The sequence below is a fragment of the Salvelinus sp. IW2-2015 genome, linkage group LG24 (assembly GCF_002910315.2).
Source record: "Salvelinus sp. IW2-2015 linkage group LG24, ASM291031v2, whole genome shotgun sequence".
Taxonomy (NCBI): Eukaryota; Metazoa; Chordata; class Actinopteri; order Salmoniformes; family Salmonidae; genus Salvelinus; species Salvelinus sp. IW2-2015.
Genome location: NC_036864.1, coordinates 10,891,330 through 10,918,091, shown reverse-complemented (window position 1 = coordinate 10,918,091; position 26,762 = coordinate 10,891,330). Strand labels below are relative to the sequence as shown.

The following is a 26,762-nucleotide window of genomic DNA, read 5'->3' as shown; positions in this document are numbered from 1 at the left end:
ATGGATGGCCTGGGCTGATATAGAGTGCACCTCATGCATTTAGAAAAACTATGTAAGCAAATTATGATAAATAGTACACTAATAAAGGTTTTAATTGAATTGTTTGAATTAAATAGTACGTGTTACCTGATACTTTGATGGACAAGCCACCATTCTAACAGAGGGACAGCAGTAAACAACATTCATACTTCACTCCAAATGCCCAAGTCTTCGTAGTGAAGAATATCATGCAGAAATCATTGTATAAAAACGGTCTTGTGTCTCCATCTTGTGGAGAGAGCTGTGACATGCAAGGTCTTCGCAGGGTTGGGTAGGTTACTTTCTAAATGTAATCCATTACAGTTACTAGTTACCTGTCCAAAATTGTCATTAGTAACATAACTTTTGGATTACTCAAACACAGTAACGTTATCTGATTACGCTCAGTAACTTCTGGATTATTTTACCCTTAAGAGGCATTAGAAGAAAAAAATTATCCATCAAACGCATTTGGAGAGTCATCATAGTGGTCGCTGACTTGTGGTCAGATTCGCTCAGGTGGAACAAACTTGTGCCTTTTTTCAATGTTGAATTGAATGTCATTGAGATAACAGAAAGGTGTAATAATGTATTTTTTATTTTCTCCTTGTAAACATCCTTTCTGAATTTAAAAGTGATCCAAGAAGTACTCATCTAGTTTTTCTAAAGTATCTCTAATCTGATTACAATATTTTAGTTGGTAACCTAACTGATTACATTTTTTAAAAATGTAATCAGATTACCTAAAAAACCCTGACGGCAGGAGCCAAGAATATACTCTGCGTTTTTGCCAACTACAGAGGAGTAGACTAGAGTGGCTCAGAGGTTAAGGCTTGTGTCCCAAGTTTATTATAGTTGACTTATTACAGTTGAGTTACACTGAGTGTACAAAACATTAAGAACACCTTCCTAATATTGAATTGCATGTTGACTCCATTGCTTCCCCTCTCGGAAACTAGGCAAATTGCAACAACACTTGAATTCAACACTGGGTGAACAGGGAGTACAGGAAGGTGCTGGGTACACATCCCTGGAGGGGGGGGCCCGTGTAGAGGATCTGTGTGGCGGAGGGATTGTTGCCTACCCTCACCACCTGGAGTCGGCCCGTCAGGAAATATAGGACCCAGTTGCACAGAGAGTTCAGACTCTGAGCTTAGTGACAAACTTCGAGTGCTATGTTGTTGAACGCTGAGCTGCCTTCTCACATAGTTATTCCTCTGGTCCAGGTGGGATAGGGCGCTGTGCAGTCCAACAAAGATCGTGTCGTCCGTGAGTCTATTGGGGTGGTATGCAAATTGTACTGCATCAAGGGTGTAGGGTATGGTGGAGGGGACATGGTCCTTGACTTTCAAAGCAATTCTTGATGACAGAAGTGAGTGCTACGGGGCTATAGTCATTTAGTTCAGTTATCTTAGCTTGCTTGGGTACAGGAACGATGGTGGTCATCTTGAAACAAGTGGGGACGACAGACTGGGATAGGGAGAGTATGAAAAGGTCCATAAACACTAGAACCAGCTGGTCTGTGCATGCTCTGAACTAAGCAATATGACACGAACCTTCGCTAGAATGGCAATGGTTGTTAAGAAAAGCATTGTTAAGAATTGTTCTTGAAACTTCAACATAGAAATGCTACCAAAAATAATGTACAGAAACTCGTTATCAATGATGGAGTCATCCATGATTCACCAAATTACATTTTGAAAGAAGAAGCAAAATATTTTAAGCATATGTTTTCTTTGTAATAATATACGACAATTACTTGAAACAATTGAACATTATGAAACATCAAAGATACCAGGCCTGGTCTTCATAGCAGATTTTGATAAAGTATGACTAGAATTTATATATAAATGCCTGGATTACTTTCATTTTGGTGAATATCTTATACAACGGGTTAAAGAAATGTAAAGCAACCCCAGATGTCAAATAGTAAATAATGGTTACTTCTCAGAAACTATTGAGCTTTTAAGAGGAGTAAAACAAAGCTGTCCGTTGTCTCCATATCTATTTATTATGGCCATTRAAATGCTAGCTATAAAAATTATATCCAACAAGAACATCAAGGGGTTAGAAATCCAGGGGATAAAAACAAAAGTGTCAATGTATGCCGATGACTCAAGTTTTTTCTTAAGTCCGCAATCTGGATTCCTGCCCCATCTTATTGAAGATCTTGATCACTTTTCTAGCCTCTCTGGACTAAAACCTAATTATGACCGGTGTACCATATTATGTATTGGATAGTTAAAAGACACAGTGTTTACACTACCCTGTAGTTTATGGAGAAATCATTGATTAACACATTGATTAACTCTTTGGTCCTATCACAGTCTACTTACTTACTAATGGCACTGCCTACTCCAGATGAATAGTTTTTAAAATTGTAATTATGAGAAGAAATATTTCATTTTATTTGGAATGCTAAGCCAGACAAAATTAAACGTGCCTATTTATATAATGAATATGAGTTTGGGGGGGCTAAAATTATTAAATATTAAAGCTTTAAACCTCTCACTAAAAGCTTCACTCATACATAAATTATACTTAAACCCGAAATGGTTCTCCAGTAGATTATAAAGAAAGGCTCATCCTTTGTTCAAAAATGGCCTTTTTGCCTTTATACAGATTACAACTTCTCATTTCCGACTAATTTAAAATGAAATTTTGTTTAAAGTATGGCCCTTTCTTAAACAAGCCATACAAAGCTGGTTACAATTTAAATCCTCCAGAAAAGGTAAAACAAATATTACAACAAATGTTATAGTTAAACTCCAATATACTGATTAATTAAAAAAAAAAATCTTTATGGATTTAAAAAAATAGTTGTATTATATTTATTAATGATATTATGAATAGAAACGGAGGTGTTATGTCACATATGCAGCTATCGAAAATATATGGGAATATCTGCTCAATCAAAACTTACAGCCAACTGATTGCAGCATTACCACAAGATCACTAGATCATTTATTCTGGTATTGCCCCTACGTAGCTTGTTTCTGGTCACAGGTTCAGGTATGGTTAAAAAAAATAGCTTATGTTTGGTCATATATTATTGTTATGTGACTGCTTTATATAAAGGTAACATGTACAGTATGTCAAATGTGTATGCAAAATGTGTATGTAAAATGTATATGCAAAATGTATGTACAGTATATGTAGCAGAAATGCTGTAAAAAAAAAAAAACTATATTTGTCCTCCGGTGGAAGGGTTCATAAAAAATAAAAACATTAGAATGTCATATACAGTATCCCTAAGAGGTCAGTTCCACATTTCTACTRCTGGTTCAAATCCAATGCAAAGAGAAGATATCCTTAAATAATTGTCTGAAAGTTACCAAATCATTATATGTTTATAGAATAAAACCATTTCAACCACACCAAACCCAGGTTCATTCGATGCATTCGATTTCTATCACCAATTCAGAGGGAAAGTTAAACTCTCTTAAGTCGTCCGAGAGTATTCCTGGGCTATATTCAAAGAATMTTAAGTGGATAGTATGCACTTTCAGATCTCCTGTTGGATAACGTTGATGGTAAGTTTTGCAGATGTTCAGATCAGCAAATATGGGCTCGATCTCCATTGTCCGGGCAATAAACATGTGAACTGCTACGAATGTTACTAATGTATCAAGTATACTGGAKGAAGACTCAGAAGGTATGTGTTACTTCCTTTCACACTGTGTGTACCCATTCACTTTCTCTTTGTTAGTCATTTGATAATGTCTGAATGATTGTAGGGTCATTCCATCTCAAAAAGCACTAGAAAGGATTTTGACACCCACCATCTCAGATTGTTCTGAAATAATTTATGTTGTTATAAAAATATAAGATTAGCATTCATGCAAAATAATTTTGTTGAAATATAATTGGATAGATGAGAAATTAAGCTAATTGATTGCATCCAAATTGACCATTTAAATAGGGTTCATATAATATTCACTAAATATAGTAGCTAACATCCTTTCTAGCAATGAGTTAGACATGAGTAATCCAAACGAATGGTCAAAAAGCCACCCACGGACCCCCCATACCCCACGCCTGCTACCCCCAACAACCAGTATACAGTATCAGTTCTCTATGTCTGACAAGTAGTATGAAGCTGTGGCTTGTAGTATTGCTTATCCATACTATGTAATGTATTCCCTGYGAATCTGGAGATGTTTTTTTCCCCTCATAAAAAAAATAGTAATTTAAATCACTTGGATTATTTAGTGTGAATTTACCAGGTTTTGACCACTAGATGCTGCTGTTGCTGCTATACTGCCACACTCTATTATRCATTTTTTCTGGTCTCTCTTTATTAAACAGATTACAGCATTTCATAGATTTGGCTCATTATGAAAATAAATCTAGGCTTTATATGCACTCAATGTTTATTATTCAATTCACTTAATGCTTCTTATTCTTATGCTGATGAAGGCATGTTGTCTAAAATGTAAATGTCAGTTTTATCTGCTCACACATCAAAATTCACATAAAAAGTTGGTAAGTGAACCAAACCAGTATCCGGAAAAAAAGAAGCACTTGAAAAGGTTCTGTATCAACAGGAAATAAAACAATTTATTGATAATTTGTGTATATGAAGTTATATAACAACAGTCAAAAACTCCACAGAATGAATCACTACACAAAGTGAAACAAAACTGTAAAACACCTCATCAAAAATGAAGGTATACACAGCAATATACAGTATCTGTCAGCTCGCTGTCACCGCGAGCGATATGGCAGGAAAAACAGCCCAAACAGTTGTACAAGATTACAGAGAAAATGTCAACACAGAAATACTCAAGCAGGCAGTTGATATACACAAAGGCAACTAGGATCTTTCTACAGCATCAGACTCTAATACTTTACACAGCTTCGTCTTGAAAGGTTAGAGTGGCTTTTTGTTGTTGTCATTTTAGAGAATCGTGTATGTTTCTGGTCACACAGTGAGATGTATGGGCTTTTCTTGAATAGGATGTGAGGGGTTTTGCTTCCATGCTTTAGTAGGGGGGACCAGTAAAAGTAGCATTAAATTGCAGCTAATGGCTTTTCTTGTGGTAAGTTACACACCTCACAATCTGATCCTGTATTGCTGCCTCTTATTGTGGTGTCCRCCCCTCAAGAGTTTGACGCTTTCCTTTTCTTTTGTTGAAGCATTTTGATTTCCTTCCCATTTAAATACTGATTACAGCCTTTCTTTAGTGATTTAGTCGTACCCCTACGGAGTTGCTCATTCCATTAAAATACTGAGCCTACGTTTTATCCTTGTTTTATTTAAACAAGTGTTTTTTTGTAATTCATGATTTAAGGGATGTTAAATGAAAAAAATATATAGATCAAGAGGGAATGTAATTCATTAGAGCACATTCTGCTGTGATTAAATGTATGTTCAACGTTTCTGGAATGTATTGTTTATCCGGGGAATGTCTACCCAAAAGGGTATTTAAATAAATAAATAAAAACACACACAAATCAACATATTTTTGCAACAATGAAAGAAAAGTGGCAACTACGAATCCCACAGTTAATCACCACAAACACACAGTCCATACTTTACATTCAGAGTTTTCATTTCAAATATAAAAGTATTTTCAACAGGGTTGTAAACATAACATATTAATAAAAAATAATCATAATTAGATATAGTATAGTAGATCAGGTTGATACAACGATGGATGAAGTTATCATGACAAAATGTGATACGTTTCAGTAATAATCATGACCATTTCAATATGATAAATAAATTACTTTTTGGAAAATGATGAAAATATGTACATATGCACTTTCAGAGGGTGAGGGGTCATTTAAATGTTTTCATGTGTGTGTGTGTGTGTGTGTGTGTGTGTGTCATATTTGGGTATTTCCCAATCCCAATATGTCCTGAAATTTCTGATGCTGGATCTGTGTGCAAGAAAAAACTAACTGGATAGGAGGGAACCCTTAACAGAAGGATTTTAGATATCAGACTCCAACCACCACAGAATCTACATGTGCTGTGTCCTAACCATCTCACTGGAGAGGAACACGTCTGACTTGATAGGAGTCAACTTTAAATATTTTTTTTTTTCTCGGGCAAACACAACCCACACAACACTATGGGATGAACATACAAGTATTGCACAGTGCTCAACGAAATGCTGTGTGAATCCAACCACTCTCGCTCTCCCATAAAATGTTCTATAACTCCTGTGTGTAGCCCTGTCAATCAACCAACCAGCTGCTGCACAGTTATTAGAACTGACGATGCCACGCACTCTCTCAGCATGTGGAAGGGAAATGGCAGTACAACGTCACTACAGAACAAGCTTGTCGCTATTGATAAAGTCTACACCTCTAAGCACGCACGGCAGTCACAGTGATACACAAAGCTGTCTGCAAAGACACCTATGGAATGACAAATAGCTTTTTCATAATAGTGCTATCAACTACACAATAACATTGAAAACATTTAGAAACTACTCCTGAAGCTAGCATCCAGTATATGCATGGAGGTTCCTCCAAGATAAGAGACTTCATGGATTTCATGGATTCAAACGTCTTACTTATTCCTCTTATTGGACCCGTAGTAAAGGACATATAAACAAATATTATCACCTATGCAGACCATTAACTTTTACAGTTATTGTTTATRTCCCATTGTTCTCTTGGTGTTGTACTGAGAGCCARCAATAGAMAACTGGCTAACTACGGTTTACTGAACGAAGAGATACAGTATATGGTTGTTGCTTTCATGTACTGTTCCTTTAAGTAAACAACAAGAACCAGTTGGGCTCCTGGACAGAAGCTCCCCTGYGCATTGAGYGTCCTTAAATAWGGCCCGTCAACATAGTGTAAAGAAGTCAACAAGCTATTGCCGGTTCAAAGACATACAGTGCAAAACAGTAGCTGTATAGAAAGTAAGATTGGCAGTATAACATGGCTAGCTCTATTGCCACTGTGAGAAGGCAACACAAAGCAAAGACTGCTATTTAGGGCACCATGTGCTGCCAAATACATTGTTCCCGATAAACCAAAGCTACGACCACTACCTAGTGGGAGTGTGCATGGAGAGAAGGTTAGTATACATGTGTCACCTCCCTGAAAATGGCAGTGTTTAGAAACTCACTTTACTTCCAGTCAATATAWWAATSATATACTGAYCCATCAAATCACTCACTTCAGCTTTAATCTAGATGAAATAGATTGAAGGCGAGGGGATGTTATCATAAGAGACAGCCCCATGGTGTTGGTAGATCTCCCCTCGTCCCAGCCTTTAGCAAATATTGTTTAAAAAATCATGCAGTTTACAAAAAAATCAGCTGAATTTATCAAAAGAATTGTCATCTAAAAGCTTAGAGTCAAAACTATTTTTTCCATCTTTGGAGACCTTGAGACTCCAATGTCCTGAACATAATCAGTTTCCAACAACAAGGCTATTGAAAGTAAATATTGTTCAACAAGCTTAAGGACACAATGGCTACTGCTTGATTCTATTTCATATGGGGTCAGTTTCTGAGGGGGGTTGGCGGAATAGTCGTTTGGGTTTAAGAGGACCGGTCTGTAAAAAAGAAAAAGAAAATAAAAGATGCCCTTTCAAATGAGGACCTATTTCACTTAAAAGTAACTGACTGTGTCACAAGGTGATGCCCTGCTTAAGGAAAAGGAAAAAGGCTAACCGGTTTGCATCGATTTGAGAGATCCTCTAGAACATTGTGTTTCAAGCAAAACAAATAGGTCCTCTGATGGAGAAATGTGTATAAAAAGGCGTAGAAGAAACCATGTGCTTGTATACTATCCAGCAGCATATATTTTCCCATGAAACCATAGTAGTTAACGGCCTAGTTTTCTGTGTATTTCAACTTGTCTCTGCAACGGTTCATTAGTAAACATAAAGCCAGACACCGTCCTTTACAATGTGACTATACTTCCACTAGCATCTTGCAGGTTGGAATTGCTTTCTTCTTCCTCTGGAATGCAATAAGGTCGAATTTYTTTATCCTGTAATATATAATATCGTCTCTCCTATATCTGCATTTACATAATTTAAAATAGAACATCTTATTAAAAACATCCAGATATACATCGATTAGGAAACGGGTAACAACATACCAACATAAATTAGAAATAATTTTTGTCTGCAGACTGATATATACAACTGTCGTACAATAAATGTCTTTCAGTCATGCGCTATCTATACAGATCATATTGCTTAAAAGGGGGCATTTGGTTAGGGGGAATCAGGGCGTAGAGATGGACAACATAGTCAGGGGCGGGGACTCCCAACCTGACAAATAGAAACACAAATCTGAACATCAGGGCCTAGGGTTTTGAAAGAACCATTAACAATTACAAAAGAAGGCGATAAGACAAGTAGTATGGAGTTGGTGGGAAGGATGGGTGTTGGCTGGATTGGTTTGATGGTGGATGGACCCATATATCACTGAGGTATTTACACATACTGGCTAAAGAACACTATGGGGCAKGAGCTGAAAGGGCCCTGCCTATTTTTTTGTGGAGAGCTGAGCGTCCACCTCCTCCTCCACCTTCAGCACATGCCACTGGGCGATGGGTCTCCTGGGGTTGGCGAGCATATCCGACCAGTGGCGCAGCTCCGTCCCCGAGCTGTTGAGGCCYACAAAGACCTTGCCGATAGCATCGTTCTTGCCGATCTTGTCATAGTCCAGAACAGTTACAACAACTTGAACTTTCTGTAAGGGGGAAGATATTGGAAGAAATTATGAGTTTGTGGGATACGCACACTATACACGTAACTAAAGTAATGTAGTGGTAAGATTTAAAGCTCACAGACTATAGTCATGGACGTTTTATGATTTGTGTAGTGCTGAGAAGTTTTCTTGAGCACTCAGTATTCACCCAAAGTAACAGAGAATAATAATATAGTCTCAAGTCCCCAGACAGCCTACTTCCTCTACTGAGCACAAGGATGAAGGCTCTGCTCGGCGACCTATGTTGGCTAATTTCTCAAATTCCAAAAGCAGTACAATTAGAAGACAAGTGGGTGTAACCTCCACTCTGTCTAATGCGCCTGACTAACAGAGTGGCCTACTTGAGTGAAGAGTGATATCCTCCCTTGAAGAGCCAGTCCTAAGTGCTTATTAGCAGTATACACCATTTGAAGACTGGTCCTGAATCTTTCCAGAGCCAAACACACAACAGATTGTAAGCTTACTCAGAGGTCAACCATTCAGCCACAGCATGTGTTTATTCAAAGTGTCTCAGCAATGAGGGGTGATCCGTGTGTCATCTGCGGGAAGGGAATATGAATCAGCACACTAAGAGCTCTGGTTAAGTTTCGATCCACATGAGAGAGGAGAGAGGAGCTGCTCTACCTGTGTAGGTGCCGAGTCACTGTTCTCCCAAAGCATGTAATGAAACGCTGCACCAAGTCTCCCAGACTGTCAGTTGGGGTCAAGTAGCTTTTAAAGAGATAGTTGACCCCCTTAAATCCCCTTTGAGGTATAACAACGACAGACACACATGTATCTGGGTTGTTCTATCCCTTTAAAGAGAAGGACACTCTGTCGAGGCGGGAGTGTACTTAGCAGTATAGGTTTTTTCTACTGTCTTCCACTCTCTAATGAGTGTGTATGGAATGTTCTGATTGGCATCCTCACAGGCTAGGAGGGGTTAGGCTGCGAAATGAAACAGAGACACGTGGAACCAAACTCGTGGTTTGTGAAGTGCTAAATCAATTTGAGGCAATTACTTTCTTATGCCTGGCGTGTTGACGCCTGCTCACAGATAATTCCCCCTTGGTCCAATTTGCATGCACTTTATCTTCTTTAATTCTCTGGGTCTAGTAGCTTTAAAGTGCTTTCTCATGAAGCCATTTGTCCTCAAACACTGCGAGCGCCATACTAAACCGTACTCTATATACACATTTCATTGCACTGGATAACTGAATTGCACCGTGAAGAAGAGATATTTGAATGTTCAAATGTAATCATACATGCCGAAGGCATGTAATCAGTGATACGTTGAGAATGGCATTACTTCTCACCACTCCCCTGTGCAATTGTCTTGTAAACTTGAGAAATTACGGCATTTAATGAGAAATCAGATGGGGGGGAATTCCGACCCGAGTTAAGGATGTGTAAATAGAAACATAATTCCCTTTTTATGCACTTTTCTCTCTATGAGTATTCTGACCTTGAACTTGAGCATGAGAACAGCATTCTGTTCACACGCTATTTGTTTGGGGTGGAGATCAACGAAATGAAGGTGTGGCAGAGGTGTGTCTACAAATACACTGCATTCTGAAGAAACCATGAATAAGGTTGAGCGAACCTGCCGGTACCAACTGGGAAAAGCATGTACTTTCTTTTTTCTGATAGAAATTACAGCATTCTCCATGCACAGTAATTTATAAAGTGATAAGAGCTATTGATAAGAGCTAGGTAAATGAGGAATCCATTTGGAGAAGAGGATTGTAAATACATAGATTATTATTATTTTTTCTCCTTATGATCCATGGAGACGAATGTTAAACCAGTCATATGGAAGCAAACTGAAAATCAAATCAATATGATATGTATTGCGGCCCCTTTTCCACAGTGAAGTAGGCTGTAAATAGCTGTGCCGTTAATCTGATTTTATTTGTATGTCCTCATAATTTGCATGGATACAATTTGGAGACCCAAGCTACAGGCTTTCTGTAGGGCCGAATCTGCCAATTTGATGTATGTGCTTTAGAAGGTTTTAATTATATACCCAGGCTTTTTGCACATTTGTAACTGTAGTTTCCTTTAGTTTCCTTAAATTTGCTGCCTACATTTTGAATGATTCAATTCCATTCCGTTTACTTTTCTTTCCTCTGTCATGTCCGTGTAGTTGTTCCTAAGTGTCGCTACCATTAGTGGATCATAATAGGCTAACATTGTGCAATAATTTGGGACATGTAGCCTACTTGGATCATTATGGAACTCAGACCACACGTAGCAGTTTAAACCTGGAACCTGGTGCATGGTTCACAATGACTGGACCGTTGTCATACAGTTCCACGATTAGTGAGGATCAGGGTAGATTTCTAGGACTACTGTTCAACCCCTATAGTACACCTATTTCCACCTTCAAATAATTAATGGATTGAACTTGAATGTGTCAACTTTTACAATATGTATTTTTGATTCATCAATATATTTTGTGCGTAAACTCACTCCAAACCTGTTTTATATGATTCATACATACTTTCCTAACGCTATTATTTGCTTAAATAATCTACAAGATCAGAGTATTTTTTTATCTACCAGTTGGTGCTGAAACTGAGACAAATATGCATATACAGTTGAAGTCGGAAGTTTACGTACACTTAGATTGGAGTCATTAAAACTMATTTTTCAACCACTCCACAAATTTCTTGTTAACAAACTATAGTTTTGGCAAGTCGGTTAGGACATCTACTTTCTGCATGACACAAGTAATTTTTCCAACAATTGTTTACAGACAGATTGTATCACAATTCCAGTGGGTCAGAAGTTTACATACACTAAGTTCACTGCGCCTTTAAACAGCTTGGAAAATTCCAGAAAATGTCATGGATTTAGAAGCTTCTGATAGGCTAATTGACATAATTTGAGTCAATTGGAGGTGTACTTGTGGATGTATTTCAAGGCATGCCTTCAAACTCAGTGCCTCTTTGCTTGACATCATGGGAAAATCAAAAGAAATCAGCCAAGACCTCAGAGAAAATAATTGTAGACCTCCACAAGTCTGGTTCATCCTTGGGAGCTATTTCCAAACGCATGAGGTTACCACAATCATCTGTACAAACAATAGTATGCAAGTATAAACACCATGGGACCACGCAGCCGTCATACCGCTCAGGAAGGAGAGGCGTTCTGTCTCCTAGAGATTAACGTACTTTGGTGCGAAAAGTGCAAATCAATCCCAGAACAATAGCAAAGGACCTTGTGAAGATGCTGGACGAAACAGGTACAAAAGTATCTATATCYACAGTAAAACGAGCCCTATATCGATATTACCTGAAAGGCCACTCAGGAAGGAAGAACCCACTGCTCCAAAACCGACATAAAAAAGCCAGACTACGGTTTGCAACTTCACATGGGGACAAAGATCGTACCTTTTGGAGAAATGTCCTCTGTTCTGATTAAACAAAAATATAATTGTTTGGCCATAATGACCATCGCTATGTTTGGAGGAAAAAGGGATTGCCCACACATTTTCTATGGGATTGAAGTCAGGGCTTTGTGATGGCCACTCCAATACCTTGACTTTGTTGTCCTTAAGCCATTTTGCCACAACTTTGGGAAGTATGCTTGGGGTCATTGTCCATTTGGAAGACCCATTTGCGACCAAGCTTTATCTTCCTGACTGATGTCTTGAGATGTTGCTTCAATATAGCCACAATTTTCCTACCTCATGATGCCATCTATTTTGTGAAGTGCACCAGTCCCTCCTGCAGCAAAGCACCCTCACATCATGACGCTGCCACCCCCGTGCTTCACAGTTGGGATGGTGTTCTTCGGCTTGTAAGCCACTTCCTTTTTCCTCCAAACATAACGATGGTCATTATTGCCAAACAGTTCTATTTTTCTTTCATCAGACCAGAGGACATTTCTCCAAAAGGTACGATCTTTGTCCCTAACCGTAGTCTGGCTTTTTTATGGTGTTTTTTTTTTAGGTCTTTTGAATTCTTTTGATTTTCCCATGTTGTCAAGCAAAGAGGCACTGAGTTTGAAGGTAGGCCTTGAAATACATCCACAGGTACACCCCTAATTCTCCAAGCCGTTTAAAGGCACAGTCAACTTTGTGTATGTAAACTTCTGACCCACTGGAATTGTGATATAATTAATTGTAAGTGAAATAATCTGTCTGTAAACAATTATTGGAAAAATTACTTGTGTCATGCAGAAAGTAGATGTCCTAACCGACTTGCCAAAACTATCGTATGTTAACAAGAAATTTGTGGAGTGGTTAAAAAACAAGTTTTAATGACTCCAATCTAAGTGTTTGTAAACTTACGACTTCAACTGTAGATGGCTTTCTTTCATTGTTCCCTATATTCTGAGCCCGTTCCTTCAATGTACTTTAGTCTGTCGATAAAATTAAAGGTACACTAATGCATTACATGCCTGCATTAAGTCTGAATACCAACTACTGAGAAGCGCATAGGAAGGCGTACACTTACTAAGCCTGAATCGGGCCCATGATGAATAGAGCCTGAAACCGATTATCCTGTACAGGCTAAGGACCACACATTCACACGCTAATTTTAAGCCACCAAATCACTCTCAGTAGCCACAAGTTTTGAACACATTCTCCTTGTCACTTGTCTCAGTGTTGGCTCAACGTCTTCCTTTGAAGTATTCTTTAAAAAAACTTGACTTAGTGGTTTATGACTGAGATCAATTAGATCTAGTCTTAATGCTTCAACAACATGGAGAACTCCCAAGATGTGCATGGGGATGTACAACACCATTACCTGGATTTGTTCGAATGGCACTTCAAAGCTGAAGGACTCGTTGTAGTAAGGGTTGAGGGTGTTCTTCTTGATTGTCGTCTTCTTCTTCTTCAGCCTCTTCCCTTCCTGCATCAGGTGGATCTTTCACGTAGGGATCTGAGGAAAGAAGAGAGGGCCAGGTTTAGAACCCACTGCATCAGATGGATCTTCACGTAGGGATCTGAGGAAAGAAGAAGAGGCCAGTTAGAACCCACTGCATCAGGTGGATCTTCACGTATGGATCTGAGGAAAGAAAGAGAGGCCCAGGTTAGAACTACTGCATCAGGTGGATCTTCACGTAGGATCTGAGGAAAGAAGAGAGGGCCAGGTTAGAACCTACTGCATCAGGTGGATCTTCACGTAGGATCTGAGGAAAGAAGAGAGGGCCAGGTTAGAACCTACTGCATCAGGTGGATCTTCACGTAATGGATCTGAGGAAAGAAGAGAGGGCCAGGTTAGAACCTACTGCATCAGGTGGATCTTCATGTAGGGATCTGAGGAAAGAAGAGGAGGGCCAGGTTAGAACCTACTGCATCAGGTGGATCTTCACGTATGGATCTGAGGAAAGAAGAGAGAGGCCAGGTTAGAACCTACTGCATCAGGTGGATCTTCATGTAGGGATCTGAGGAAAGAAGAGAGGGCCAGGTTAGAACAAACTGAATCAGGTGATCTTCATTTAAGGGATCTGAGGAAAGAAGAGAGGGCCAGGTTAGAACCTACTGCCACAAGGCATATACACCCTCCCTTTCTAGTGTATATACACTCATATGTTTTAGTCACACCTTGTCCGTCCCTTTATTTGGATATATCAACACGGAGATGAATCAAACAATCTGATAACATTCACCGTACTTACGAACCCATTTCAAATCATATGCAAGAGAAACAGATTTGCGCACAATTTCTATGAATAGAATTTCGCTGCTTTTTGAAGTGGCTCATGTTTTCGCCACTTTCACTGGAGGGCCTCATTTCCGTTCTCCAGTAATGACGACTGAAGCCTCTCCAGAGTAGGCCTGCTGTGGCCGGCCCTGTGGCCCCCCTCTCTCTGGTAATCAGGTCAAGAGGACCAGTAAAAGATGCAGACTCACCCATCAGCCTTCCTGCTTTATCATTGGCAATCAAGATGTTGGACTAGCATGGCTAGCAATCCTGCTTTTTTTACTCCTATCGGAATGGTAATGACAAGCAGGAAGTAGAGGGGGGAGAGGAAGGAGTGGAGTGGAGTGGCACCCTGTTTGAGACAAGACACTTGAGTTTTGGAGAACTAATGAGCCTTGGTAATGGACTGCCATTGAAACCAATTCGAGCTAGATAGTGGACACAGACTTATCTTAATGAAAACAGGTCACGCCATTTATCTTTCAAGACGAGACAGCGTTTGTTGGTTCTAGGATCAACAAACACAACTAAATAGGATAGGATATGGCATGGTAATTGGGCTAAATGACCAATAACATTAATGGAAAGGGTGGCAGTTACAATTGAGCACCAGCATGGCAATGCATCAATGAAGCAAGGCATCAGTATCAATCCTCATAATGCTCTCTTGTTCTAAAATACTGCTGGTTCTCATAATCTAGATGTATCTGTGGCTCCCGGATGCCTTTATTAGGATGTCTTTGATGCTCATGGAGTAGGGCTGGAAAATACAGTTTTGACTGTGGAACTCCTAGCAATGGCAAACATTTGTTATCCAACTTAGAGGGAAAGGAGGATATCTAGTCAGTTGTCCAACAATGTATTCAACTGAAAGGGACAATAAAGTAAGTAAGTAAGTAAGTAAGTAAGTAAGAAATGTGTCTTCCACTGAATCAGAGAGGTGAGGGGGGCTGCCTTGATCAACATCCACAGCGCCCGGGGAACAGTGGGTTAACTGCCTTGCTCGGGGGCAGAACGACAGATTTTTACCTTGTCAGCTCAGGGATTTGATCCAGCAACCTTCTGGTTGCAGGCCCAACGCTCTAAACACTAGGCTAAGTTACCTGTGAATGTTCATACTTGATTTTCCTTCATGAAAAATGTATCAACCCCTACAAGAATGTAGATTCATTATAATTCACATAATAATTTACATTTCCTGTTGCTGCAGGCATATTTTCCTKCTGTAGATAACTGTCTCAAATGAAGACCCTACATCTGTAAGAGCTGATTGGTCACTGGCAGGTTCATCCCATAGCTGTGTGGACAGTGTACATTGAGAGACGGAGAAAAAGAGAAGCAGAACAGAGAGAAAGAAAGGCAATGGACAGAGGGAAAGAGAGAAAGAAAGGACGTTGACAAAGAGTGACAGCGAGAGAAAGACAGAGAGAACTGAGTGGACAGAATGGAGAGAACAGCTCGAACGAAAAGAGAGAAATAGAGAGAGAAAGAGAGAGAGAGAGAGAGAGAGAGAATGCAGCCTCGAGAGCGGGTGTCCATTGTGACGTTTATTACTCTCCTGCGGTGCGGTGAGGGCTGTGCGAAGATAAAAGAGACAGTGGATGAGAGGTGTGTGTTAGTGAATAGGCCCAGCAGTATCTAAATGGGAATCTTCTCCAGTGTCGGACTGTGAGCATCACACGGCCGTATCACCACTTTCTATCAGACTCTTCCATCAACAACCCCTTTATTGTTTTTTTCTCTTTCTTTTTTGTTGTGTTGCAGTGAATTCTCTTCAGCTGAGTTCCCTTCTTTATAGGTTCTACTAACGTCCCTGTAGGAAACTAAAGTTGTGTCATGAGAGAGCCGATTACAAACAATCAGACTTCTACACCTTTGCTGCTTTTCTAATAGGTAATGATTGGAGGTTAATGGAGGGAAGTTTGTGGACAAACTAAGTACAGTTCCCAAGGTCTCTGTGGAGGTTAGGCTCAATCCCCTTGGTTGGAACTGTCACAGCAGACCGATAACAGAGGCTGCTTCAGATCCAGATCCTGTAACTCACACAGGCATTCACACACACGCAATTCTGTTTAATGGTATTTCTTCACCCCTGCTCACGGTCATCATTTGGAACAGTCTTGGACCTGTGCCGAAATCTTTTATCTCTGTATAAAAAAAGACCAGGACATTCACAACCAAGACATTCACAACCGTATAAATACATTCCAACTCCTTCCCATTCCAACCCTGTATCTGGCTGCCTCTGCCTCATCTTGACCATCCACACAGGCCTGGGCCTGAATGACCAGCACTGGATAAATGAATCCCGCTATCCTCAGAGACTGAGGCTGAATACACACAGCAACAACATCCAGGCAGGGTTATCACAGATAACCTATCCCTCCACCGTCAGAAAAACACCTGTGGTGTCCCGTGGCTTTCAGCCCTATTCTACCCAGACTCTTCTTATCTCGCCGCCAGCATTATTGGGTTTTGGACGGGCGACGCACCCCAACTCATATCCGGCTCATTTCGGCGTCTCGTCCCAGACAGCTCTAATCTCTGCCCATTTTGTGGATGAGTGGCCGTGGCAGCTGATGTGAGGCGCCTGTCGCAGAGAGAGAGAGAGCGAGAGAGAGAGACGTCACCGTTCCTTGTGTCTGTCTACACTTTAGTATATGGACACTCTAGCATGCGTGACAGTCATTCATCTGGATCACTGGCAATGGGCCGGGTTATAATGAAAATATGCTGTGCCCATTTATAAAGAGTCCCCCTCCCTTCCCAGTGAACAGGAAGCAGCAGGAGTGTGTAGAAGTGACTAACGGGGAGGACATGAGCGACGTCGGCTGAAGGTGTTTGTGGAGGAGCAGCAGCCATAACAGGACCGTTTCTATCCCAGCTGGCTCTGTGTCAAACAGATGACAGACGGCCTTTTAACATGACAGTGTGTACATCCAAAACAAATACATTATATTAATTCCCTACCCTATTAATTCCCTACCTAATTCCCTACCACACAGTAACGCTACCTATTTCAGCGTTACTGTGTGTTCACCCGCCGGATTCAACAGAATCTCTAAGATCCAGGCTTTAAGCTTGTCGATAACTAGCCATTGCTGTATATTTAGGATTATAGGCCTAAGTGAAAGAGAATAGCTATCAATGCCAATCATAATTAGTCTACTGAGCGTATGAAGACCAAACGGTAAAAACAGCACGTTGGCTGCTTACTCGAGTGTGCTGTGTGTTGGCTTGCGGGGGCTGTGTACGAGATGTTGAACGAACGTCAACACAAGCAGGTTAAATATAGCTCAGCTGTCATCTTAGTTTCCCTCCCATCGTTCTGGATGGGCCATGGAGGAGGGGCACGCAGGGCCCCACTGTCATCTCTGTTTTACACACTTGGATTTGACATGAATCATTCGCACGCAACTAAGCTACGGCACACACACACCACAGAGCACGGAAAAAACCCACACATGCCGCACACACACACGTGCACACACACACACACACGTGCACACACACACACACACGTGCACACACACACACACACACACACACACACACACACACACACACACACACACACACACACACACACACACACACACCTGTCTCTTATACACATCTAGATGTGTATAAGAGACAGCACACACACACTTCCAAACTTCTGCATTTCCCTAATCACCGCCAAATTGGTTTTCCATTCATTCATCATTATACTAGCACCTGGCCTCATTGCTTTCCACACCTTGGCAGTGTAAATGACTGGAGTGGGGCTGCGAACCTGGAGCTCCTTTAAACAGCCGGGCAGTATGCATGAGAATCAAAACAAATAATATGGTCTCCAGACGAGAGGCTTGAGAGAGAGAGGGAGAGAGGTGGCACAGTGCAAACAGTACTTCCATTATCTTAACAAGCATGTACTCATCCTCCAGTAACATCCAATGTGCTTCTGTACGTAACACACTGATACTATTCTATAGCACTATATTATTTAACACAGCTGATTTGATTGGTACTTGATAGTGCCTCCGGGCTTTACAAACTTCACTGTACGTAGGTTGTCAGCATTAGTGCTGAGTTCTCTTATATTCTCTACACACCTTTTATGTGAGGGGACATGGTCTATGTGCCTCCAAGCATACATACACCCATAGAAATAGGCCGTTATCACATTGCTGCACACAGCCAGTGAAGAGCCCTGCGGCCTTAAGAAGTGACAACTATTTTAATTCCACGGGTACTGAAGCKCTCTCCTGTGGTGAGTCATACCAGTGAGAGTTGTTCCATTGTCACAATATATACTGTACTTAAATATAGGGACTCACCTTGAGTCTATAATACAGGTTACCTGTACATCTTCAGCAAAGATTATGAGAAAGACACACGTATCTTGCCTGCAATGCATTGTATGGTATATACTGTATTATAAGAGTCCCTCCAGGGATATAGTTCTGTTATGATAAAGAAGGAGGTTGTTAACAAAAAATAAACCTCCCACTGTGATTCAGGAGTGGCTCAGCTGAGAACTTCTATCAATGATTAGATTAGGTGCTCTTTTAAAACGGTTTGAAACAAGTTTTGCTGAACAGCATGATACAGCGACTCTGGCTGTTACGGTTATTTGGGGCAATCAGAAGAATTATGAATAATTATACATATTTTAATGAAAATAGCGTTGTCTCGTTTGCTGAGCAGTAATTAGGCTCGATAAACAGGACAGCAGCGGAGAAAAAGACCAATCCCAGACCATCCATTACTCATCCTCCTCCCCTAGTTCTGGCTGTGTCACGACGTGAGATAGTTACTAATTATTGTTATTATATACACGCGTGTTATTGCATCTATCTGCCAGGCTTTGACGTCTTTTCTCCTGGCAAAAAGACACTTCTGGAGAAGTTGACTCTTCAAACAATGGGCTAACTGAGATATACTACTCTGCGATATCTTGTTAGAAAAACTAAATTGGAACRACATTTTGTCAGGTACAGGTGTCCAAAACAATATTTTCTGTCCTAAAGCGTGTACGGGAATTATGCTTGCTTGGTATTTGTTTATTTGGTTAGTCAAACCCAGAGGCGGAGAGAGAGCGAGAGATACCAGAGTATTGGCTCCTTTCAAAAGGAACGACAACACTCTCTTTCAAAACTTGAACAAAACAAGCACAAGCTATTCTTCAATTCAATTTTCTGATAACATTTAAAAAAGGTAAAATTGCTGTCATTGTGTTCAGCTTCACTACCTTGTTCATTGTTTGGTTGACATCAAAAACATGAGCGTCGAAATAAGCTGTGTGAGTGAAACAAGATGCCTGTTATCTAGCCTACTGTTTGGGACTTCAATGGGGAACATGAAAGTCAAACAATATCTCCTATAATTCTCATTCCAGTAAAAACCCAGGCGAGAGTGTTTTGTACTGATGGCCTGCTAGGCTGTGAGGCACGGGGAGGGAGAACGGACTAGATGCATGGTAACTGCAGCCTGGAGAGTGTTATGGTGAGGAGGAAGGACAGGGAGGAAGAGGAGGATAGGGGATTAGAAATGGTCCAAGGAATGGATAGGAGAGCGCCAGGGAGAGGGGAGGGGTGGACCCAGCTGTTGAAGGGGGGATTTGGGGGCTGGGGGGGGGCTCTTTGTGGGGTGGAGTGATGAATGGTTCAGGTGGGMTCTTATTTCTAGCTTCTGAATGTCCCATATCTCCAGGACCATACAGGAAAAACACACAGCTGGCTCTGCTTGCTAGAAGGGGCCCGCGCTAACATAGCCTTCCTTCCCAGAAGAAAGAACAGAGATTTAGAAAATTTGATTTCTTTGCTTATCTCTGAGCGGAGCATCAACAAAAACTTCCTGTCCTGTCCACTTTCTCCTGTCCAACTTTCCATGTAGAACAGTATTGGTGGTGTGATGGTGTGATGTTCCCGTGGGGAGCATCATGGGAGAGTGTCTGGTATCCATTATGGTGTTCTCTGGCTCGCAGGGAGACTTCTTCCCCCTGCTCACTGATGGATGGGAAGCTGCTCAACACTAGATGGATTACTCAGTACACACACTCTCTGCAGTGCACACACATGTGTGCCATGTGTTGTGTGTGTGTGTGTTTGTGTGTGTGTGTGTGTGCGCGTGCATGCGTGGTCACTATCGCAAATGGAACATTCTGTTACCATGGCGTCAGGCTCGCTTTTCAGAGTTGGTCAATTCATTAGAAATGTGTTCTATCTATGAGCCTCTACAGGTGCATTAGTGATCCATGGCCGCAATGGCCAGGTGACTTTCCAAAGCTTTACTACAGTGTCGTCCCTATAGGCTCTCCCACCAACATAAAGCAGGGTGTTCATAAGTGCCCACTGCGATCATTACTGTCCATGTGTATTTTCTCCCACGCAACAGCAGGTCTGCACAGTGGAGCCCAGTAACCACCACCCACACCCCTGATCCCTGGAGTACCTGGGTCTAACCACGTGTTCTGTTGGCATCACATTGGCATTGTTCTGGAGGACAAAATGCCATTTCTATTGCTGTCCACATTTTGTAGGTAGAGTTTAGATATACATTAGTCACTTCAGATGCTATCTGTTATCTCCTGCCGATATAATGGTGGGCAATGATTGGTAGGGGACTGTTGTTGTTTGAGAGAAATAGCTGCAGGAAAATAGGAGACACTGAAGTGATTGCTGCCGAAGATGCGTTTTCTTAGACAAAAGATGAGCCTGTCGTGTGGAAAGCCAGCGGGGAGCGAAAGCGGCGCACAATCAGAGCTCAAAGTCTCCAACAGACACCAATTTCCCAAAGTCCAACCTGACAAAACAATGGGCCCCACAATGACTCACCAAGCCTTCAGCAAAACCCCTAGAACAGCACAGAGAGGGGAGAGGGCAAAACAATGGTTTCTAATACATACTGTAACACCCTGAGAGCGTTCATTACCAGAGAGAGAGAGTGGCTTTGACTGAGGGTTTCAAAATGACAGCCCCTCCTCTTGAGTTGACATGACACAGGTAAGAGCAGGTCTGGAGGTAAAATGCCTCTTAGGCCTCCTGGCTGTCAATCATCTTGCCTGGCCATCCTTGTTGTGGCCCTCAGGCATCTGTTGTGGCCCTCAGCTCTGCTCTGCTCACCTGACAAGCCTCCCACGTCCATCTTCTTCAGGTTCTTGGCCTCCAGGATGACCACGGTCAGCTTGCCGGCGGTGGGCACGTATCGCAGGGAGAAGCAGATATCACCCAGCTTCTCTTGCTGTGAGAGGAGAGAGAGAGAGGAGTCATGACCACAGYTAGGAATAAGGATGAAGTTGTCTGCTGAAGTTACACATGGTTTGGGAGTGTAGTCTTGTCTGTCTAAAAGCGTAAATGCTTTCACATGGTTTCTGTTTTCCCATTTGGGTTTTCTTGGATCTTTGTAGGGCACGGGCTGAATTTGGCCCTTGGGTGAATTTACTTCGCCCCCCAAGTTTTCTGAGCAATTTTGTTTTGGGGGGGACATAAAATAATGTAACAAAAAAACAGGAATTCAGCTCCAAGAGTTTTTAATTTAGTAAATCTGTCCCCAAGTATTCCCACACATAATAGAGATACATATGTTATCATATCCCAATGTAATAAAGGTTAGAAATTCTTATRTTTTAGTCAAATATCATATCTGTTTGGGCTTCTTGTGGTCAATTTGACAAATTATTTGTAATTATGTTCCGAGAGACAGAACGTCATCAATCGTTCCCTTGTGTCATACACATCAACATCGAAATAAACAATCGTAGTCACAGAGTGAACAGACTCAAAATGGGATTTATATTTCTGGCATTACGCATGTTAACAAGTGGAATAGACTGATGCTCAATAAGTTGTCCCAGGTCCAACTCGAATTACACATGATCGGAAACAGCCATTATGAATAGACCTCATAAATCAAGGGCCAAGGAGGACGGAAGATTCATTTTTGTTTTATATACCAGAGGTCTTTCATCAAATTACAATCAAGACCGATTCCCTAATACTAAATATATGTGATGAGAATATAATACGGTTGCCAGATGTGAGTTGTATATGGGGCAGGTTTATTCTCAGCCTGGGTTGCCATTACTCAGTCAGTGCATCTAGCTGTGCCTGGCCTGTACACTCAGCCCAGAGCCGACGGGACTAAATAGACTCTCACTTTAATGACAGAGGCTCCAGCTTCATCAACATAAATACACACTCCTCCCGGGGAGACGTGGGCAGAGAGACTGAGAGTAAAAAACACAGATATAAATCATGCTTGTCTGAAGCCATCATGGTCTAATATATTCCAGAAATATCTGGGAAAGGCCAGCACTGCCTTTTGAGCTGCTAGACCCTCTCCTGCCGAGAGCGCTTCATGTTTGACCCGCCAGGTTGAGGAGGATGTTTTCGCTATGTAAACACTTTTACACAACCGACGAGGAAGAGTCTAACATTTTGTAGCTAATAAAATGCATGGTCCGTTGTTCCCTCAGTCAATACGGGTGTGTTATTTCAAAGCACGTTCGCAGGTAAATCCAATTGTCACCGCATCACTTTTCTTCTCGACAACAGACGCCGTCGTAAGTAACCTTTGTTTCTAGAAGAACGCACGGTGGAAACAAACAAATTATGAAACCCCCTGATATGTTGATCATGTGTCGCTTAAAAAAGATTGGATTCATCCTGAATTCATCTGGAATCCATCTGTTATTCTGGCAGTGTTTGACTTCATTTTAAAATTATGTGAACAGAATGCCACCATGTTATCTTTTCCACAGACCTATTGTATATGTAAGGGATAATCAACAAGGGGCTATGCATTCTGTGGAAAATAATGAGCAACGTGGAACTCACCTTCCACGGAGTTGTATTATTTTCCAGAGAACAGATGATTATCAAAGTTGACTATCCCTTTTATACCATGGCTATAATTTAACACATTTGCCGCTAGAAATGTGTTCATTTGCAGGTAGAAATGTGTTCAACATCCACTGTTTACTAGTGTGACACATTATCCTTAAAGTCTTCGCATAATGATCCCATTTCAACATTTGTATAATCATATAGTGTGTAAGATGGTGCTCACGATGGTGAAAGTGTCCATTTCAAATCAAATCAAAACGTTTCAAGGTCCTTCACCGAAAGCCCACTCAAGTGAGCGACTACCACTTTAAGGGCATTAAAGACAGTGTCTCAAGCCTTGCGTGAAATGATCAGGTGCAGCTTGTTTGGTTCTGGAACTCTCTGGCACCACAGGTGTGAAAATGAACCTTTACATGAACCAAGCGTGCTGCTAAAAACAAGGTCCCCTAGCAACCCATGCTTAAATGCTGTACGCCATAACATTTACGTTGATCATTGTATCTCCTGCTCACTTTTATTAATAGAATGAGAAGCATGGAGGGATGATTAAGTGACATTTTTCAAGAGAGATGGAATACCCTCGACTACTGTATGGCACTGAGCTCACGCTTCAATCCCAGGTAAAACATTTTTAACATAGTCATACGATTGTCATGTGATAAAATGTGTCATTTAAAATGTCTGATCGTGGATTTTCTAGAAATGAACTGTTACCTTGGTGACAACACGCCATGCAGACTGGTAGTCAACTGTCGTAACTTTGAGGAAGAAAATATTAGGAGTTTCTGATGTGTAAACTTGGAGTTAATACATTATATATGCTGTATATGTATTATATTATTTACCTCCTCCTTCTCGGCGCTCACAAGATCCCGCCACTCCTCTGTCACGTGACTAAAGTCAATCTTGTTCATGGGCAGCTTCACGTCTCCGATGGCGTCGTGCTTGGAGAAGCGGTCAAAGTCATACACCGTCATCATCAGCGTCTTGCCTCCCAGCTCCACGTAGGGCACCTGGGGAGAACCATGAGGACTGAACTTGTGCATATAATCACTAGAAGAGAGTCCGTCCGAACTTGAAACCTCTCTAAGTGTCTTCTGGTGGAACTTACTTATCTCAAACTAGGAATAAATTGAAGTAGTCTATTGTTGACAACTGTAGTAGCACAGTGGTGATAGTGGTGCTTTACAAAATGGCCACCAGATTGGCACGCTGCATCAAAGCTACTTCCAGGCACTGGTATTACTTGTCAAGGAATAGAGAGGAGTTGTCGTGAGTTGGGGAAGTTCTGGTTCTAGAGCATTACAAATCAATCAACCCGCCTCCTCCTCCCTCCTCCTCCACTCCTTCCTTCTCCACTCCTTCCTTCTTCAGTCCTGTCTGTGACGGACAGGCGGCAGGAAGTCTTATCTGCCAGAGATCCGGGGCGAAGGAAGGGGTGCTGGTGGAGGGGATGGTGAAGAGTGGATGAAAGTGGTGTCTGGGTTTTGATTCTTGATTGCYTCCAATTGAGGCAGACAAAGCTCATTATACACRGGGTCTTGTTACAACATGGTGACAAACTGCCTGATTGGCTAGAAAAGAGATAAGACTTCCGAAGTTTGTCCTTGACACTATCACCACCACGACCAAAGAACACTCCTAGCTCCTTCATTTCAATAATAGAGCCACTTGTGATTACAAGTAGGCGCCGGTGGGATAAATAAAGCTTCACAGATCTACCATGTTTTCTGAATACCAAAATAAATATGCTACTGGTATTTAACCAATCTGGCAACCACATATGCTATGTATTTCTCACTGCAGACAAATACCTGTGCTCTTTTTACTGCTGGATGAATACAACAACTCTTCCTCCACAGATGAGATACTGTAGCTACAATCACATTTTCGAAAATGAGAAAGTTTTGCTCAGATTTCGGCCAAATCAAAACAAGAAAGAGAGAGAGAAAAAGGAGAGATGGAAGTTTGCATCTGCCTGTGTGAATCCTGATCATACAGAGGCTGTGTGGACCAGGAGGCTGTCTGTCAGCAGCTTGTTACTGGGCCAGCTGTGTGGACCAGGAGGCAGTCTGTCAGCAGCTTGTTACTGGGCCAGTTGTGTGGACCAGGAGGCAGTCTGTCAGCAGCTTGTTACTGGGCAGCTGTGTGGACCAGGAGGCAGTCTGTCAGCAGCTTATTACTGGGCCAGTTGTGTGGACCAGGAGGCAGTCTGTCAGCAGCTTGTTACTGGGCCAGTTGTGTGGACCAGGAGGCAGTCTGTGAGCAGCTTGTTACTGGGCCAGTTGTGTGGACCAGGAGGCAGTCTGTCAGCAGCTTGTTACTGGGCCAGCTTGTGTGGACCAGGAGGCAGTCTGTCAGCAGCTTGTTACTGGGCCAGCTGTGTGGACCAGGAGGCAGTCTGTCAGCAGCTTGTTACTGGGCCAGTTTGTGTGACCAGGAGGCAGTCTGTCAGCAGCTTGTTACTGGGCCAGCTGTGTGGACCAGGAGGCAGTCTGTCACAGCGCTTGTTACTGGGCCAGTTGTGTGGACCAGGAGGCAGTCTGTCAGCAGCTTGTTACTGGGCCAGTTGTGTGGACCAGGAGGCAGTCTGTCAGCAGGTTATTACTGGGCCAGCTGTGAGAACCAGGAAACGGCTGTCTGTCAGCAGCTTGTTACTGGGCCAGCTGCTCCATGTCTACACACCTTACCCGAGCGAACACACCACAGCATGCAAATGACTGTCATAGAACGAACAAACACAACCTGCTTAAACAAACTACTGTGTTCAATGTGTGGTTTGTGTATTGTGTATTTGTCCTATTCCTTGAGAAATGTCTATTGTTGCTATTATGGATAACAACGTTTACTACTTCTACAACTAATACTACTACAACAACAGCAACTACTACTACTACTACTGCTGCACAAGCCAAGGTTTGAGAGTTGCATGGGTGAAGTATTGTCTAGTCTACTCTTATACCTTGAATAASTACCTTGAATTGGAACTGCTCGTTGAAGGTGGGGTTTAGGGTCTTCCGGTGGACCTTGGTCTCAAACTTCTTCTTCTTGTCAGGTAGCAGGTAGACCTTGACATAGGGGTCTGAGGTGCCGCCCATGTCCATGGCTGGAAGGTCCGCTGCTTGGATGATCCCTACTATGAGCTGTGGAGAGGAAGGGTGGAGGGGAGACCACAGAGACTGGTCAGCACTACAGTCCCACCCACAGCAATACCAGAGCCTTGATATGACTGTCATCCCACCACCATTCTAACAGAGAAGCTATGGTTCAATTGGAATAAGCTGTGGTTCAATTGGAATAAACCCCGGTGTCATCACTGGTGCAAAACGCTAGGATGGAGAGACGCTACATGTCATGGGTTCAAACCGATCACCAGCAGAATTGAAGTCAAGAGCCTCTATAGCACAGGTGTCAAACTCATTCCACGGGGGGCCGAGTGTCTGCGGGTTTTCGCTCCTCCCTTGTACTTGATTGATGAATTAACATCACTAATTAGTTAGGAACTCCCCACACCTGGTTGTCTAGGGCTTTATTGAAAGGAAAAACCAAAAACCTGCAGACACTAGGCCCTCCGTGGAATGAGTTTGACA

General features: G+C 41.8%; 1 protein-coding gene across 1 annotated transcript in view; it reads right to left on the bottom strand.

Moving 5' to 3' along the window:
- Positions 1 to 4,551: 4,551 nt before the first annotated feature.
- Positions 4,552 to 26,762, bottom strand: part of LOC111951481 (synaptotagmin-1-like) — a 229,376-nt gene continuing 207,165 nt past the window's right edge. Inside the window, 6 exon segments of the mRNA XM_023969602.2 lie at positions 4,552 to 8,690; positions 13,445 to 13,549; positions 13,989 to 14,020; positions 21,451 to 21,568; positions 24,018 to 24,185; positions 26,148 to 26,315. Of these exon segments, the coding sequence (XP_023825370.1) occupies positions 8,484 to 8,690; positions 13,445 to 13,549; positions 13,989 to 14,020; positions 21,451 to 21,568; positions 24,018 to 24,185; positions 26,148 to 26,315 (798 nt within the window). The 3' untranslated portion in view covers positions 4,552 to 8,483.